The sequence below is a fragment of the Mastacembelus armatus genome, chromosome 20, assembly GCF_900324485.2.
Source record: "Mastacembelus armatus chromosome 20, fMasArm1.2, whole genome shotgun sequence".
NCBI classification, from domain to species: domain Eukaryota; kingdom Metazoa; phylum Chordata; class Actinopteri; order Synbranchiformes; family Mastacembelidae; genus Mastacembelus; species Mastacembelus armatus.
In genome coordinates, this window is record NC_046652.1 from 14,055,599 (window position 1) to 14,073,048 (window position 17,450).

The 17,450-nt window shown below is 37.4% G+C and overlaps 1 protein-coding gene across 2 annotated transcripts in view; it reads right to left on the reverse strand.

Moving 5' to 3' along the window:
* Positions 1-17,450, reverse strand: part of LOC113121506 (cadherin-18) — an 84,500-nt gene that overhangs the window by 45,089 nt on the left and 21,961 nt on the right. The window contains exons 2-3 of one of the 2 annotated variants that reach the window (XM_026292064.1): positions 15,556-16,148; positions 54-348 (exon numbers count right to left, since the gene is read on the reverse strand). In XM_026292064.1, coding sequence (XP_026147849.1) covers positions 54-348; positions 15,556-15,786 — 526 coding nt within the window. In that variant the 5' untranslated portion in view covers positions 15,787-16,148. The remainder of the gene's footprint in view (positions 1-53; positions 349-15,555; positions 16,149-17,450) is intronic. The other variant, XM_026292065.1, reaches the window with a different exon arrangement.

Below are 17,450 nucleotides of genomic sequence, written 5' to 3' on the forward strand. Positions count from 1 at the left end.
GACAGTAATGAGCAATCATTTGAAGGTCCAGTTTATTTTGTAGAACTACTCACCCACTTCAGACATCTCAGGCACCATAGCTACAAAGGGTCCGTCTGGAAATTTGGGTGCATTGTCATTGATGTCTTGCACTTTTATGATGAATTCTGACTTTGGTTCCAGGGCCTCCTTTGTGTTGCGATCCAAGGCTTGTGCATGCAGGACATAATGCGTTTTCCTTTCCCGATCCAGGCTCTTAGTTGCATGAATATCTCCTGTCACTTCGTCGATGATAAATATAGTCCCAGCTCCTTCCCCGCTCAGAATGTACTTGACGGATCCATCACCTTTATCTGAGTTTGAATGAAGCTGCAAGAGAAACCAGACAAAGGCTGTGTTCATACAGAGAAAATAATGTTGCCAAAATCACTTCTTATGGTTGTTTTTGAGTCACCGCTTTAAAACATAATTCAATGTTGGAAAATTTACAGTGGTCACAGTGCACTGTTGTGGAACAGCTGCAGAAGATGGATTTCCATCACTGTTTTGTAGCAGGAAGTGAAATGATATAGGTAATGATAAATATTGTTAAATGCTTTATCATCTGAGTAAAAAAAATATTCCAGCTTCTCAAATATGAAGATTGGTTTGAAGACTGATTTGTTTTATATCATGTACTCCAACAGATTTTACTCCAATTTGACTTTTTTTGATGGTTAATCGAGAAAATATTGGATTAATTAATAAAATAATGACACTATTGATGAAAATTATCAATAGTTGCAGTCAGCCCAATCTCATTCCCAGGCCTTCTGACACTGTGTCAGTACTGTGTATTTTGTGTCTCATTCAGATCCATATGACACTATGCAAGTTTAACACTTCCATCAGTTTTTTTATGCTGAAGGCCACGTTCAGACTTTGTTTCTTAAGGTTTGAAAAAACGCAGACCTTGCAGTCATTCTTATGGGGGGTTACATTCACTGCAGCCGGCACCAGTATCACAGGGTCCTCTGGTTAAACTTTTTCTGCAGTGTATCATGACATCATCGAGCAAGGTGCCGCACTGACCAGTCACATCCCTATCCGGGAGAAGTTCAGAAGCCAAACGTTGGTACTCTCCCAGCTCTATCATCTTTGGTTGACTTCATGAACCCAAATTCGCATTTGTGTCAGGCTCCAAGTCATCTTTGGACAAAAACAATAGTAAGTAGCTTCCTGTGGTTGGTGTCCATTGTTTACATTCATGGCCTGGAAATGTTGTATTGAGGCCACACAGATTTGTTACAACGTGGCCGTATCACAGGTTACAGGTGACCCTTCCCCTGGAACCTCTCCCGCCCACCACCAACGTAGCCCCTTGCGTTAAAATACTGCAGTTGCATTTTGACGCACTCAGAGCAAACACCTGCTAAAGCCCCAGGCTGAATTATGTGTTTACTGTGACATCCAACAGGAAGCGAGATAGTCTACATTAGGAGAAAGTTTGGGTGGGTGGATGAGTCGTACAGCACTGCACTTTCCACTGGAGAGGGATTTTCAATTCCACTGTAAAATGTGATTAATCTGTCTTTCATTGATAAAACATTTAAGCAATTACTTCACTGGTCAGGTATGTTTGGTGTCTCATACTGACCTGAGTAGACTCACACTGTTATCCACTGAAAACACTGCGTGTCTTGTACAGACACTAAAGCTACCCTCTGGCATCTATATGAGATGCTAACTATACTAAACAAAGTGTCAGTATTTGATGCCCTGGGATGAGAATGAATTGTTGCAGCCCTAGACCATGTGAAAGCCTAGGTCTAGGTTGCATAACAATACACTGATGTAGTCTGTATGTACTGAATTCTGATATAATTACACTTTTGTGTTTTATATAGCAGATAGCTTTGCATAATTACTGGAAATTACAAATTCCATGTTCAGAAAACTCCCCACATCTAACTCTGAAATTACTTTATTCAATAATACTCTTAGGCTTGTCTGTATCCGAGCATTACTGAAGAAATGCACCTTTAGAGATGAGAGAGTTCTGGGTGAAATCCTTAAAAGCTTGATCAAATGAAACAGTGCTGCCCTTTTTCTCACTCAAATATAATTCCAAAGGATTAAGACTTTTGGGCCAACTATTCAGCTAGATCGCAATTTTAAATGTCATAAAACAATTTTTTATAATACCTCTTCCAAACCAAGACACCATGGTGACACCATTATTTAAACAATTTTATTTTCACCCATAAATAAAACTTGTTAAGAAAGAGAGATTTTTTATTTATTTGATCATTTATTTTTTTGTTAGTTAAATGTCACAACTGGTCAGAACAGAACAAACCGTTTCACCATGCATTAGCACAACTTCTTACATACTAATGAAATTGCCATTATTGTAGAACATTTCACATTTATTTCAAAGTTTTCTACGTGTGAACACTTGGTGAAAGCCTTATTTGATGGTTCTTAGATCGAGTGTCTATACGTGTAACTGAATTTTCCCTTAATTGGACCACGATACTCCTACTTTGGCCTTGGCTATGTATAGTCTGATAGGATTGCGAAGTGTGTGTAAAAATCAAAAACTTGTCAATGACGGTATTTACCTAAAATTAAGCTTATCAAAACTTAGCATCCACAAACTTAAATCACTATGTGCTTTGATTACTGTTGAATTTTAATGGTAAAACATTGGTCTGTCTAGTATTAAAAATTTCTACCAATGAATGTAACTGGCCCATGACATACACTCAATGGCTGTAAACATTTCACAGTGATAGACTAAAGGATTTTTAGGTATTTTTTTAAGAATCTTCGTTTGTTTGTTGGCAGCTCATCAAATTCTCCTTTGTCAGGTCCTGATTTTATTGGTATGAAATGGTTATACTTAAAAAGATTCATGTTATACATACATACATGTTATTTATGTATTTTGTTACATAATTAATCACCAGCACAAATTCTGCACTGGACCTGCCTCAGACATCTCTTCTTGGAGAGACCTGTAAACATTAAACATGCATTAGGATACATGTGTAGTGGAAAAACTAAATTCGTTACCTAACTGACCTCCTTAGTGCTCAGTTCTGGTTAACTTTTGTGTATTTTCTAATCACTTAATGAGTACAACCATAGCTGCACAGCTTTCTAATTTAAAAAGCAAAACAATTAGGTACTACTAGTAGAAAGTGCACAACCATTTACAGAAACAAGTTATTTAACAAGTTGAACACCGGAGGTCCTAAGGGCACTTCTAATCAAAATCTGGACTAGCATTTAAATTACTAATTAGAAAGTGGCTGTTGATTGCAGGCCTGACTGTTGATGAGAGCTGACTGTCCTTTATGTGGTAAATATCAAGCCGGTAATTAGATAAGGAGCCAAAGGTCCTGTTGAATCAAGTACTTAATCAGTTGCTAGACTGTACTAATATGAAACAACCTCCGAAACAAGAACCGTGTGCACACATCAAGTCTGGACTGGACCAATTACTTTATTGACATAGTTTTGCTCATTTCAGTTCACTCTCTTTTAATTAAGTGACACAAATTAAGACATATTACTTTCCAATTCTGTACGTAACTTGATAATCAATTTTTCCCTATAAACATTTATATGCAGAGGCCCATAGTTATAACTTAAGCACAGCCCACTTTCACAATTACTACAAAGATATCCAGATCTGCCCAGAAGCACTCCACCATCATAAATGTTATTTCGCCTGTAGTGAGAGTACTAATTTAGCCATTGACTTTCCTTGCAGAAGCCAATAAATCATACTCAGCACAGTGTGAAGCAATGATGCATATGGCAACTACTGCCTTCCAAAATCTATGGGTGATAAAAATGTCAACAGGTTGTGGGCTATTACACAAACATCACAGGTTAAAAGTGCATCAGTGTCTGGCCAGCTGAGGGTGAAAAATTACTTTAAACTTTAAAAAAGTGTACATGTCTTTTTTTATATATTATTTTAAATATGTTTATAATATTCAGTCTTCAGTTTCAGTCTTCTGAAATAACCTTTAAGCATTTTCACAGTGTATGATATTATCTCTGAAAATAAATACCATATATATAAATAAATATGTATATAAATAAATACATAAAATACAACTTAATTACTCACTGTTCATTTTACTCTGAATAGTCATGTAAGTAAGACTAAATACATTGCAGCTTATGAGTGTATATGGTTCTACTACCAATATTAATAGAGCTTGTTTCTCATGCACACAGCCTTTTCATGTTCAGTAAGCATCTGGGACATGAGAGAAAAAAATCAGTTTGACAGGTTATACATCACTTATTTCTCTTCTTATTCAGAACTGATTTTTTGCAAAATAGGATTGGGGCATGTTTCTGTCACATGATTTTAAAACTACTCCATCCCTCTGCAGAGGGTGCTTCTAGTGCATTTTGGCTTAAGTGTTAGAATATTTTATTTATATGTCATTAAATTTGATCACACAGAAAATTTCATGACTATCCGCCTTAATGTAATTAGTGTCAGTTTTGTTAAACTGCAGAGCAAGCTTAAGGAGTTTTTTTGGCAATCTAAAAAGGGAAGAATGTAAATGGCTGCAATCCATGCAGTATATATTGAATAAAAACGCAGAGAAATCTCTTATGCAAGCTGATCAGTGTGGTCCTGGGAGAGACAGTGACAAGGGTGAAATTATGACCTCTGCAGTCTTTTTCTTTTTTTCAGACTTACAGGAATCCTTTTCTTCTACAGGGCATCAAAACAAGGGATTGTGTTTATCTCTATGTACTATGGGTGACTTTATTAAAGACTGGTGGAATAGAAGACTGGCATGTGGCTGGAGGCTGGTAGCTGGCAATGCATTTCTGAGGAGTTTAAATAGATCAACATAGTCTGGGGCTCTAAAGTTGCTGGGGAAAACATCTCAAGTAGTATAAGTTTATCATATGTGCATCTTCACTAACTTCTGTCAACAAGCTACATACAATATTTTCTCTACATGTTTTGGATTGTGTATGCTCATTTTAAATAATGTTCACAAGTTAATTGGTGCTCATTACAGGGATATGCAATTTGAGAACAAAAGCAATCTACTAATATGACATAAATCCACTACTACAACTTTATTTCTGCAATATTAGATACTACTTTTATTAATGTATCAATGCTGGTCATTATAATAAAATGAAGATGTCACAAACATAGCCAGCATTTTATTACCACAGTGTGTGAAATTATAAGCAAAATGTAAAAAGCTGCCGCAGAAAATAAATGAACCCATAATTAATAACATCATAATGTCTGTAACATAAGATTGACATAAGTCTTAAACTTACTTAAACAACTTTTCAGTTAGTTATTAGAGTATTAGATTAAACTTTTTTCCTATAGTGTTATAAGTTGAAATACTGTATGCTCCAAAACATATTCTATTGAAGAAAGGTGTTGGTGAATACTTCTTCCACCCAGACTCATTCTCTTGATTGTCAGTCAATATCAGAACACCCTTCTGATTTACAACTCGCCCAGCACCAAGGCCCCAGGCTAGTATTAGCTGCTCAAAGATGTCACTGTGACATTTTCAGGCATCAGTTGGTTGGGCTGGTTTCACCTACACATATAATGAACAATGAAACATAAATTACACAGACACACATGTCAAATATTGAATTACTATCTAAATTAGGTTTGTTTAGCTTGTCTTTGTAAATTTCTTTAAGTTTAACTTACTGTCCACTCAATCTACATATGGTTGTTTACATAAATGGAAATATCAAGATAACATATTGTACTTTACATGAGCAATTACCTTCCCTTTGTCAAAGAAAACTACTTTTATAAAGTTTTAATATTTGTATGTATAAGAAATAATTGCCTGTCCATCAGTCTGTGGCCACATAATAAATTGCAAAGTGAGGCAAATGGTTTCACTGATGAGACTTTGGGGGGTAGCACCAGAAGCTAAGTCTGTTTTTGGTCGTTTTCACACCTAATAGTCCAGAAGACTCAGGTTGACTGGGAACCAAGCTGCAGCATTTGTTTCATTTTCACCTTGTCTGAGTTTGCTTTCACACTGCTCTTTGCCAAACAAACCGGACCTTTTGAATAACGTATTCCCTCCCCGCCTGTGGTAGCGCTGCACCAAGAATTACTGAAGAAGACAATTCTAACAATGGACAAAAAACTTCGCTCCGTTTCCTGCTTTTGGTTCATTTGAATTAAGTCGAGACCTATGTTTTTGGGCGGACCACAGTTCACTTCTTTGATCCACACCAGAGTTCAATTGCACCTTCACACCTCCCCAAACGAACCAGACTTTCCGAGAGAATGAACCCGAGTTTGATTAAAACTGACCAAACAGAGCTGGTGTGAATGCACACTTGGTCTCAAATTTTGACAACTAAATTTCCTACACAGTTTAGGGTGCTTGCTTTCTCATTTACCGTCATTGTTCTTCTTGAAATATTCCCACTGGAACTTTTACGACTGTTACTCAATTAATTTTACACCTTTCTCCCTCTTTCATTGTGCAACGCTAAATTAGTTCCACTTCTCTCCAAAATCAGCACACGGCCTTAGAGTTAACCTAGTGTTAAGTCAGTGTTAATCTTTGACAGCACTGAATATTTTCGGGGCTGAGCTCATATATTCGGGACTGAAGCCTCAAGTGATTATGCCTAACAACACCACTGCTGTGACTCAAAAGCTATTGAGCTCCCAGTTAGTATTAGCCAACACAGCACACATGCAAAAATATAATTCAAGGCCTTGGTCAAGCGTCATGGGCCAGATGGAGGGACTTTGGAGGAGCAGAGGTGATTGAGTTCAAGACTCATGCTAGTGCTAGTTTAATTTCCATAAGCTTTATAAGAGAATAATACAAAACTAAATCAGTGTCATTATTATCTAACAAATATATCCATTCATTCATTCATTCATCAATTTTCTATATGTGCTTATTCCACGGAGTCATGGGGATCTGTCCCATCTCTCTTTGGGTGAAAGGCAGGGGTACACCCTGGACAGGTCACCAGTCCATCACAGGGCCACATAGAGACAAACAACCTCACACTTTATCGTCTAGCCCTTCTAGATAATGCAATAATATAATAACATTGTTCATGACTGCACTTGTTCAATGCATTTCATCACAGGGACATTTAGTTACATGTAGGATAGGAATGTAACTAATTGTTCTTTTCACTATGTGCTGATCCTTTTGATTTATTGAGTAACTGCTTTACCTATACAATGCAAGAAAATAACCTGAAGTGCCTTTTATATTTCTCCTGAGCCCAAGAAAACATCTTCAGCAGATTATTATTGTGTTCATGAAAACCATCACAATTAACATTTGATAAGCTGGAACTGGCAAACATTTGACATTTATTCTTGAATAAAATACTGAAACAACAATCCATTTTAAAGTTGCTGGTTTACTTCATGTTAATTGATTACTAATCAATTTTATTTTTGGCAACTCATATCATTACCCAGCAGTTACCTAGTCCACCAACAGAACAAGCAACAAATGAACTATATACTACAGAATATCTTACAAACATTTATAGATTAATTATCACAAAACTTGCAGCTGCAATGGGTGAACATGACCTCTGGTGTGATATGTAACCACCAATAAACATTTTCACTCATCGGAGGAAATTCTGTATTTATGGGCAAACAGAACAACTTCTTCGTGACATAACTACCATGTCAATTATTCTACTCTAATATTCCCTGCTCGACAAATAAGCTGAAAACCACACGTTCTTACAATTCTCAGCCAAAATGCTTAGAGGTGGCTGCAATTGAAACAGGCATAGCTGGAGTCCAATTTCAGGTAGCGTCAAGAAAATGAAACTCCTTAATCTCCTTATCATGACAAACTTTAATGGAGCATGGAAAATACCAACTTTGTGGAAAACGAGTACATGACACATAATAGATTCTTCACAATTGCACAGCACCAGTGGGGGATGTGCTTTATAGAGTGCCCTGCAGCCTTATTATTAGGTTCTATATAGCTTGACCTCCATCTATTTTGCTCCTCTACTCCTTTTTCCCTTCTTCCCAGGTTTTGTCCTTTTCATTGTACAGATTGTGATAATGTATGTACCTAGTTGGATTGCTTTATCAGTGAATGCCCTTTATAATGACTTGGCCACATTCAGAGTACATATCCGCATAATGTATGGGTCTACCCCTCCTCGTTTGCTCTCTGATTGTATAAAGGATGTTTACTGCAGCAATATCCAATCATTATAAGTTGTGTTGACTGAGTCAGAAAGGTGAAAACAAACATCTCTCTGTTGCTGGCAGATAATGAATAAGTACAACATTAAACTATGGATGTGACAATTATATGAATTCCAGAATAAAATTTTATGGCAGCCAGAGAGAATAAAGTATGTCACAATACAGCCACGGTGGTTACGTTTCAGCTGATTGATCCCATGCTGCTATATAATTGTTTTTCCGGTGAGTTCAACTTTCAGTGAGACAACAATTTTATAGCATTACTAAATGGGTCTACGGGCTACCCCAGGCCCAGCAGAATTTAACAGATGCAAAGTCAACATTTTTACCTGTGTATTGTGTGTTAGGGTACCACAACTCATGTTATTTATTCGTACACTGGGCAAAGAGTAGTTTACATTTTTTCCCCAAATTAGTCATTAAAACTTCATTTATTTGATTTTGAAAGAAGGCCTTATTGGTGTATATTAAGCCAGGTGAAATTGGGAGTAAGGGTGGGGAGTGTTTATTCCATCAACAGCGTAAAAGCTTATGGGAGTGGGAAGGAGGGTGGTGGGTGTAAGTGAGCAAGCTTCATGCCCTTGTTGATGATCAGAGCCTTGGCTTCATATTTGCAATTAGTAGAGGGGGGTGGGTTCATTTTTGATTAAATCTCAGCTCTTATACTTCGCTCAAGATGACTTAATCACTTTCTATGTGGGCATGCTTGATTGTCCATGGCCATGCTCCCTCCCAATCAACTCCTCCGAGCGTCTGGTTCTCCTCGATTGATTTGTAACAGTCACAGTAAACCCCAATGATGAAGTGTCCACCTAATGACCATACATCAAGAGACTGTGATGAGGGGCATGCTGAGGACATGCAGTTGATGTACATTACAAAGATCCGCCCTAATAGTTTGTCCTCTATTTTGTGGCAAGAAACAGAATGAATGGTTGTCTTCCCAGCAGGATGGTTGACTTCTTGATATACAGAAATGAGAATGTTAGAGTGCCGGAAGCAACTCTGACACTCATTTAATGGCTGTACCTCTAATGGCCTCTAAAATTTATTTGAATGAGAGAAAATAAACCACCACCAGATGAGCATCAGAAAACTTGCGCTAAATTGTGCTAATACATTGAGTGTTTCAGTCAGAGGATATGGGAGTGCACTTTGGAAACTACGCATGCCTGCACTAACAGAAGACATGTTCTTCAAATGTTATTTTCTACACATTAGTGGAAGTTGGACTGTATTTGTTTTGGGTTAACATTTATGTTGTCTTTGGTGAAAATGTGACTTTATTGAGGACACTATCTGATGCACCACAATTCTATACCTGACCAGATAATCATAAGGCTTTCCAAAGATCAAAATAAAACATATGAGAAAAATCGATAGCCTAGAATCACAAATCACATATTTGCATATACAACACTCACTGAATGAAAAAAAAGAAATCAATAAAAATGGTGCTAAAACGAGTAATTTTGACAATCATTAATTGGTTAACCTTCACTAATCAAAATTGTTATATTATAGTTCTATATTAACAATAGATTAGAAGAATGTCTAGTATGTAACTTCAGAAAATATCACCCAGCTCTGCTGTATGAGATTCTAAAAATCATTTTGATATCTTCTATCAACATTTTTAAGAAAAATCTTAAGACGTACATGTTCTTATTGGCTTTTAGTTATCCTTAGTATCTTTTAACTGAATTTTCTCTCTGATGCATAGATTTTTTTTTGTTTGTTTGTTTGTTTTTTATTCTATTAATAGGTTTTTCCCTTTAATGTCACTTGCTGCCAAGGTCATTTGATTTTGATTGTTTCGCGTTTCTTAATGATGTCTTTGTGAACTTAATAGCTATATAACTTTCCTCTTTTTTTGGTGTGACAGTCAACTATTTCTATTTCCATTTGGCTAAAAACTAAAAACAATAAATGAATGGTGGTTAAGTTCACTTATAACTTATATATTCACTTGTTTATTTACCTTTTTTTCAGATAATCAAAACAGTAATTAAAAGAGGATTCAGCTATAGCTATAAATATTTCTCACTGCTTTATTTTTATTATTATTTTTTTTTTTGTTTTTACTTTGATTAATATGTGTTATTTTTGCCATCTGTAGTGGTGTAATGATGGCTACATTTTAATCCACAATCTTTCCTGGGTCTCAAACGGTAGGTGTAAAGAAATTCTGTGAGAAGTTCACTTTTTTTTTTTCTTTTCCATTCTCCGTGACCTTTTACTGTACATGCAAGAAGAAAGCTGCCTGATTCTGTGACAGTACAATTCATTTTAATGTATGAATAAAGCATTAAGGTACCTTTTTTAGAAGTTGCTTCTTTGCTCTGCAAATGAACATAGAAAAACATAACAGGGTACTCCTCCTATTGATGTATTGGCCCAGTCCTGCTGTACTCTATTTTATAAAATCGCACATTATATACTGTATATTTGAGCAGACACCCAGTGATGATTCAGTTCAAGGAATATTTCTGAAAAATACTCCAAGACCAAGATCAATGCAGGGCATTCAGCACAGCAAATACCAAACAGAACACAAGTCAATCCCACAACAACAACATTACCAAAACTGACACTCCTGTGTGTAATCCATAAGGGGAATACATAATCCACACATGGACAGTTCAACCACCAATGTCATTTCCAGAGTCAACATTCCTTAGAATCACCTTCTGCAGAATAAAGTGGATTTGATCAAGTAGCATGGTAGATTGCCGTTCTTCTGCACACTTCTCTCCCACTACTTTAGATGCTCTGTTGTCTTAGTACCCAGTACCCAGAACCCAGATTCAGTCTGCAAGGGAAAATCATGGTTTTGTGATTGTTTGACTTCTAACATGTGGACAGAGACAAAGTTTGTGTGGAGTTTGCATGTTCTCCCTGTGCTTGTGTGGGTTTTCTCCAGGTACTCTGGTTTCCTCCCACAGTCCAAAAACATGTATATCAGGTTGATTGGTGACTCTAAATTGCCCATAGGAGTGAGTGTGAGAGTGTGAGGTTGTTTGTCTCAATGTGGCCCTGTGATGGACTGGTGACCCGTCTAGGGTGGACCCCTGCCTTTCACCCAAAGAGAGCTGGGATAGGCTCTAGCAAATCTTTGTGACCCTAAATAGTAATAAGCGGGTATAGATGATGCAAAGGACTTTTCTGTTTGGTGGGTGGGCAACCCAGCTCTGTGTTCTTTCACATATTTCATGTCTTAATGGTTGGTCATAGTTTTGCTTTTATCACATGAGTTTTGAGACAACAAAGCAAAAGGGCCTGTGGCTATGGTATCTTGGCATAGAGAGCAGTGTCAAGTGTTGCCTCTTAAGGAAACCCTCATGGACTCCCGGAAAGTTGGGTTAAGATCAGACCAAACCTCTGGAAAATGTAAATGTTTTTCAGAGGCTGGTCTTGGAATGATAAGAACATGCTCATTTGGGTCCCATGTTCCAAGTTTGACAAAGTGTTTTTAAAAAATTGAGGAAAGAAATTGTAATCCATGGGTAGAAAAGACTGAGTCCAATTGAGTCCAGATGTTTATCTGGAATCTCAAAAATGGTGAAAATAATGAATGAACTAAATTATTGGTTTTTGTTGACGTTTTCCTGTTTATTTTCGGTTTCCAGGTTTGCAAAATAAGCGAAAATAATGCTGTGGGACATTCTTAACTTTGACTTAGGTATTTTAAGTTTACCTAGTCAACCAGGTTTTACTCTTTCCAGTAGGTTCTACCAAGATGTCATTTGAGGGAGTCTTGTTGCAAATCTGCCAGGTGTTGCAACCAGAAAGCAGATATATTGTTGGTATATGTTTTTTCTATGCCATTGTAAAAGTGTAGATAAGATTAATGACAATTTTCCTATTTGATGCTATCTTGTGACACATGATCTGGCATTTCAAGTCTTTCTTCTGCGTTTTCCTTATGGCCTCAGGGTGAAAGTGTATTCCAGAAGTCCATGCCCACATGCTAAATCAAGTGCTGCATTTAATGGTTTTAAACCATTAAAGCATTAAAGCATGGTCTGTCTCACGAAGAACAGATGACATACTATATAGGTCCACCATTCCCACACCGCAGCTGAATGTTCGAGCTGGGTGGCAGAATAAATCAGCTGGATTCAGGCTGTAACTGGGAAAGATCAGAACTTCCTTAGTTCCAAGGACCAGATCTTAGGGTGTTCCAGTACAACTCATGTTACCAAATGCTTTTTAGGGTATCAAAAGCATCTTGGCATACAAAGGCATAGATTGTTTCATTTTTCTTCAAGACCTTGAGGGTATAGCTAATTATCAGAAGTTGGGAACAAACCAATGATACCATTTTACTATGGTCCAAAAGTTGGCAGGAATTCGGAAGTCGCATACAGCTTCAGTCTTATCTGAATTCACTACATAGTGAAGCACTAAATGTCTTCAGCTGAAGACCCGTCCCCCAAAATCTGCACACTTCCTGAAAAGTTCTTCTTCGTGTTCACAGCTCTAGAAAGTTTATGGAGGACAGCTTGGACACAGAGTAGGTGGGAAAGATAATGCTATTGTTCCAGTATACGAAGCATATGGCACCCTGCCCTTCTCCCAGGCTCTTTACATTAGTCTCTGAAATGCTGCAGGAGCATTCTTCACAACAAATGGCATTGACTTTGATTTGGAACAGATCCAAAAGGCAAATGAAAACAGTGATGACTTGCACTTATGGATCCATTACCACCTGCTAGTATCTACGAGTTGGATACAGCAAAGAGAAGACTGTTGCACCTGAGAGAGTATCTAATATCTCCTTTCTGAGAATGTTCTTTTGTCAGTCTTTGTAGGAATTGGTACAGCAGAAGTACAAGTGCAACAAGTGGGTTCAACAAGTTCTTCCTTCAGCATGTCTTCATTGAATTCCTTCATCACCCTCAGTTTGGAGGGTGAGACCTAAAAAGGTTCTGCTGTGTAAGAAAGGTATTTGTGAGAAAGATCTGATGTTTTAATGGTCTAATGCATCTCACATTTATAATATGGACATCACTGTTTTTCAGTTAAAATATCTGTGTTCCTCAAGATGGGAGTCCTGGAAGGCCAATGGAGTTTCTGATTGAAAAGGAAGTAGTCTTGCCTTACCCCAGGATTCACAGATTGTCCTCCAACAAAGTTACAGCTTATAGAAGTCCATATTCATCCAGAGTTTAGGGATTTGCATCGTCTTCTAAAAATTACCAGCCATTCTGTAACCTGCCCCACTACTTCAAAGCACCACGCTGAGTTGATTGACACGAAGACTTTCACACGTCCAATTCAGAGAGTAGGGTGTCACCTGTCTCCTATCTGGGAAAGTCCTTTCCCCTGCCAAGCATTTGCTTCTCACGCATGCACAGAGCTGTCAATTCTCAAATACATCAACCCCCCACAAAGGTGTCACTGGGGATTATGGGATATCTTAAAAGGATTAAAAATGTTATTGACAGACTGGCCGCTCCACTTACTCCCACTTACTCACTCTTTACTGTCCTTTATGTGAGAGAATCCTTTATGTAAGGATTCACATACCCAACTGCCAAAGCCAGGATGTGGTATACGTTAATGATTGACCTTGCAAATTCATAGCACAAAGATGCTTTTAGTTTTTCATGTTGACAATTCAATACTCAGAATTCCATTTCTCATTGCAGATTTTTTTAATCATGTATCTTATCATGAAATGCCAATTTCAAAAAGTTCACATTTTTGATGAAAGCAATTATCAACAACGGAAGTGCTGGCAATTCCCTGTAGTGGAAATACTCATTTACTGTTTGCTAATGTTCACAGTTTTAATCAAGCAAAGGAAGAGAAAAAATACAACACCGCAGTATGTGCTGAGTGCATTAATCCATCCCCCCACCCCTCCCCTCCTCCCTCCCCTCCTCTCCTGTCTTCGTCTAATTAAGGGTCATTCCGTCTCCTGGCCACATTAGGACACTGCACACCAGTCCCAACCCACATAATTAAATGTTTTTTTTGTACTAACCATCTGGAGACCTCATCTCTTTAAACATGCATGTCAAAATAATTCCTTAATAATGTTTATGTTTTTCTCAGCGCTTTATTATCATCCAGGATTAGCTGTGTGCATTTATTTTGTCTTCATCAGCAGCACCGGTCTCACACAAACACACACACACACACACACAAACCACACACACACACAGAATAACAGCACCCTTAAGGTACAAGCAGAACTAGCACATCATCCCAACTAGCCAGCAAACAAAACAATCATGAACTTCAAAGCAATGGATAAATTTAATGTTAAGAGTAACCACATCATCATGCAGCTGGTGCATTGACAAACTCAAACACTGAATATGAGCTCATATGTTTGTATTTTCTAATATTCAGAACACAGTGCCTCATAAATACTGAGGTTTTGTTTTTTAGTACCTTGGGATTTAATGGTTCATTCATGCATCAAATAATATTAGCAAAACACGTTTCACCAATAAATCTTTGCAGCTTTGGCAGCCTTGCCTTGCAAGGACATTTGTGATTAAAACCCTAGGTTTATTCAATAATCAAACATGTGAGGTGTAAAGTGATATTTGCTGTTGTGTTTTTTCCTCTTGCCCTTTTTTCCAAGCATGCCCTCCCCCCTTTCATTTTCCTTTCGAATGGTACTGTTGTCAAAATACAGACATATGTGCAGTCAGAGGAGCATTGTGCCTTTCTCATTCTCTTTCTATCACAGTGCAGTTGAGGGGATTAGTCTGTGCCTGAGTGCCTAGAATAATGATCACTGCAGCGGAGAAACACATTTTCACAATTCAGAAGATAAGGACAAGCAATCTGCAAGCAGAGGACTTAACCAGCTCCCTGTGGCTTATTGTGGAGCTAACTGAAAAGTCACCACCAATAGCCAACAACCAATGCTACACCATATCCTCAGCACAAACAAGAACACCCACTACTATATCTTTCACTGTAAGTCTGAAATGCCACTGAAACTATATTCAGAACTACGAGGCACCTTGCGTGACTATGTTTGTTACTGTCCAATTCCTAGCTGTGGTGGTTCATTTCCTACATAGAAACCAACTGTTTCAGTTCAAAGACAGCTTGATTTGGAAGGCTATCAAACTTAGTCCATTCTTTCATAGATTCCGAGAGTGGCAGATACATGTAGAATTACCATTTTAGTGCAGAGAATTAAAGATTTTTTGGACATTACCATGGCAGTAATTCAGACACTTTACAACACCAACAAGGCAACCCACCTCAATAAACAAGAGGTAAGAGAACAATACCAACTAAAGCAAGTTCCCTGGGATCAAAATATTTTTTTCTAAATCGCAGGGAATTCAGTAATATCCTACCTTTCCTACATATTGTGCCTCTGGTCCCATGTGTTCTTCTAAAACAAAGAATTGATTCCAGATCCAGCCACGTTTGGGCCTGTGGTGCACCTCTGTCTCCCCATTGGCCAGTTTGGTCTGGTTCTTGGAGGGCACTTTAGTAGAAACATGGTGACTCACTCCACAGCACTTCTGGATGAAGCATAGGCAAACCAGAAAGGGACACAAACAGGAAGTGGTGGATATTCTCATGGTGGCACGTGTTCTGTATTGTTATCCCTGTGGTAGGTGGAAGTCCTCCAACCACCGGTGTTGCAGGCACCACCACTAACCAACACTAGGTCTACGCAGTAGTCCAGGCCAAAGAAAAATCAAATCCAAACAAAGCAAATAGTGGTCCTATTAGATCCTCTAGGATTCATGGCCCCAATCCAAAGGTTTTGTATTAAAAAAAGAATGAAAGAAACAAAAAAGAAAAACAAAAAATATATAAAAAAGGAAAATACATTCACATTATGAATTTCCCAGGCTGTAAAATGCTGTGAAAAGCGACATGAACTTCTGGCTAGTTCTACCAAGAGCAGAGGTTAATTTCGGAAGCCATTCTGGATTTCCTAGGAGAGAGAAGAGAGGAAAGAGAGAAACAGAGTTATAGATTAATTTGATGGGTATTACAAGAAAAATAGAACTAATTGTCTCCAAATAAATTGCAAATTATAAATCCTTACAAATGATGCATTTTAAACTGGTTGATTGTGTATAAGTATAAAGTGCAAAAAGGCAAAGAGCAATCGTGTTTTTGTTTTCTGGTCATTTTGCCATTATGCTGACAAAAACATGTTTGGGCTTTGGGAGTTACAGTGCTATTAAAAGTTTGCCCATGCCTATGAGATCACATGATGTGAGTTATACTGCCCTGTAATGTCAGTCATGTATCAGGGCAGAGCAGCATTTGCCCTGTGACTCAAAGGATGAGTCTGTTTGACTTGATTAAAAAAATCTTGATTTGGATGATTTGTCACAGCCAGGGTATACTGCAAGGCTTAGTGTATGCCTCATCGTATTGAATAATAATAATAATGATAATAATAATAATAAGTGTGTCATAAAAAAAGAGTTTTTAATGCAATAAGGATGGACATGAAGACACTCAGACATGAGGCAGTAGATGATTTTTAGAAAGCAGTGGGATTTTAAAAACTTTAAAATATTCTTTTAAAATCAAAATTCAATGCTGAAGCACACAAAAGTAATAAAAATAACACCAAGCACTTGAGAGGTTTGATTATAGTAAACATTGAAATGGAGCACTGCAAGTCTTTAATCCCTTTGCAAAAAATGTGCATCAAACCTACAATTATATAATTTTCAAAGAGGACGCATTAGCAACAACAGTTTTTTTTTTTTTTGTTAGGTTGGGTTTAAAAGTTCAATCTGTTTTTCTCACAGCTGGACTTTTTATGACAAAAAATGTGTGTCATTTTGCCATTTGAATCTGATATATATCACAAGACTTTTTTTTCTAAAAAGCAAGACAAGAAACTAAGGACACAATGGCTTAAATTGCAAATGTAAAAATGCCAGCTCCACCAAAGTCAGGCGATTACACTCCATATTTTAACCTGTTAAAAACTGGGCCATTTTTAAGCTTTGTTGTACAACTAATGATCAGACAAAAGCAAAAGTAAGACAAAATGCATAATAATTGCCTCATAACACGATATTTATTTCTGCAATCCTTTGGCTGGTCTTTCAGTTCTAGTGGTAGAGAAATCGGACTTGTAAAGTTACTGTTGGAATCTGCTCAGTGTTAGCTTTCAAACGATGGACAGCTTGTTTTTTTAATGAAATTTTAATAATTATATATTATATTTCATTAAAAATCGTACATTGACCAGAAAATTGACAGTGTCGCC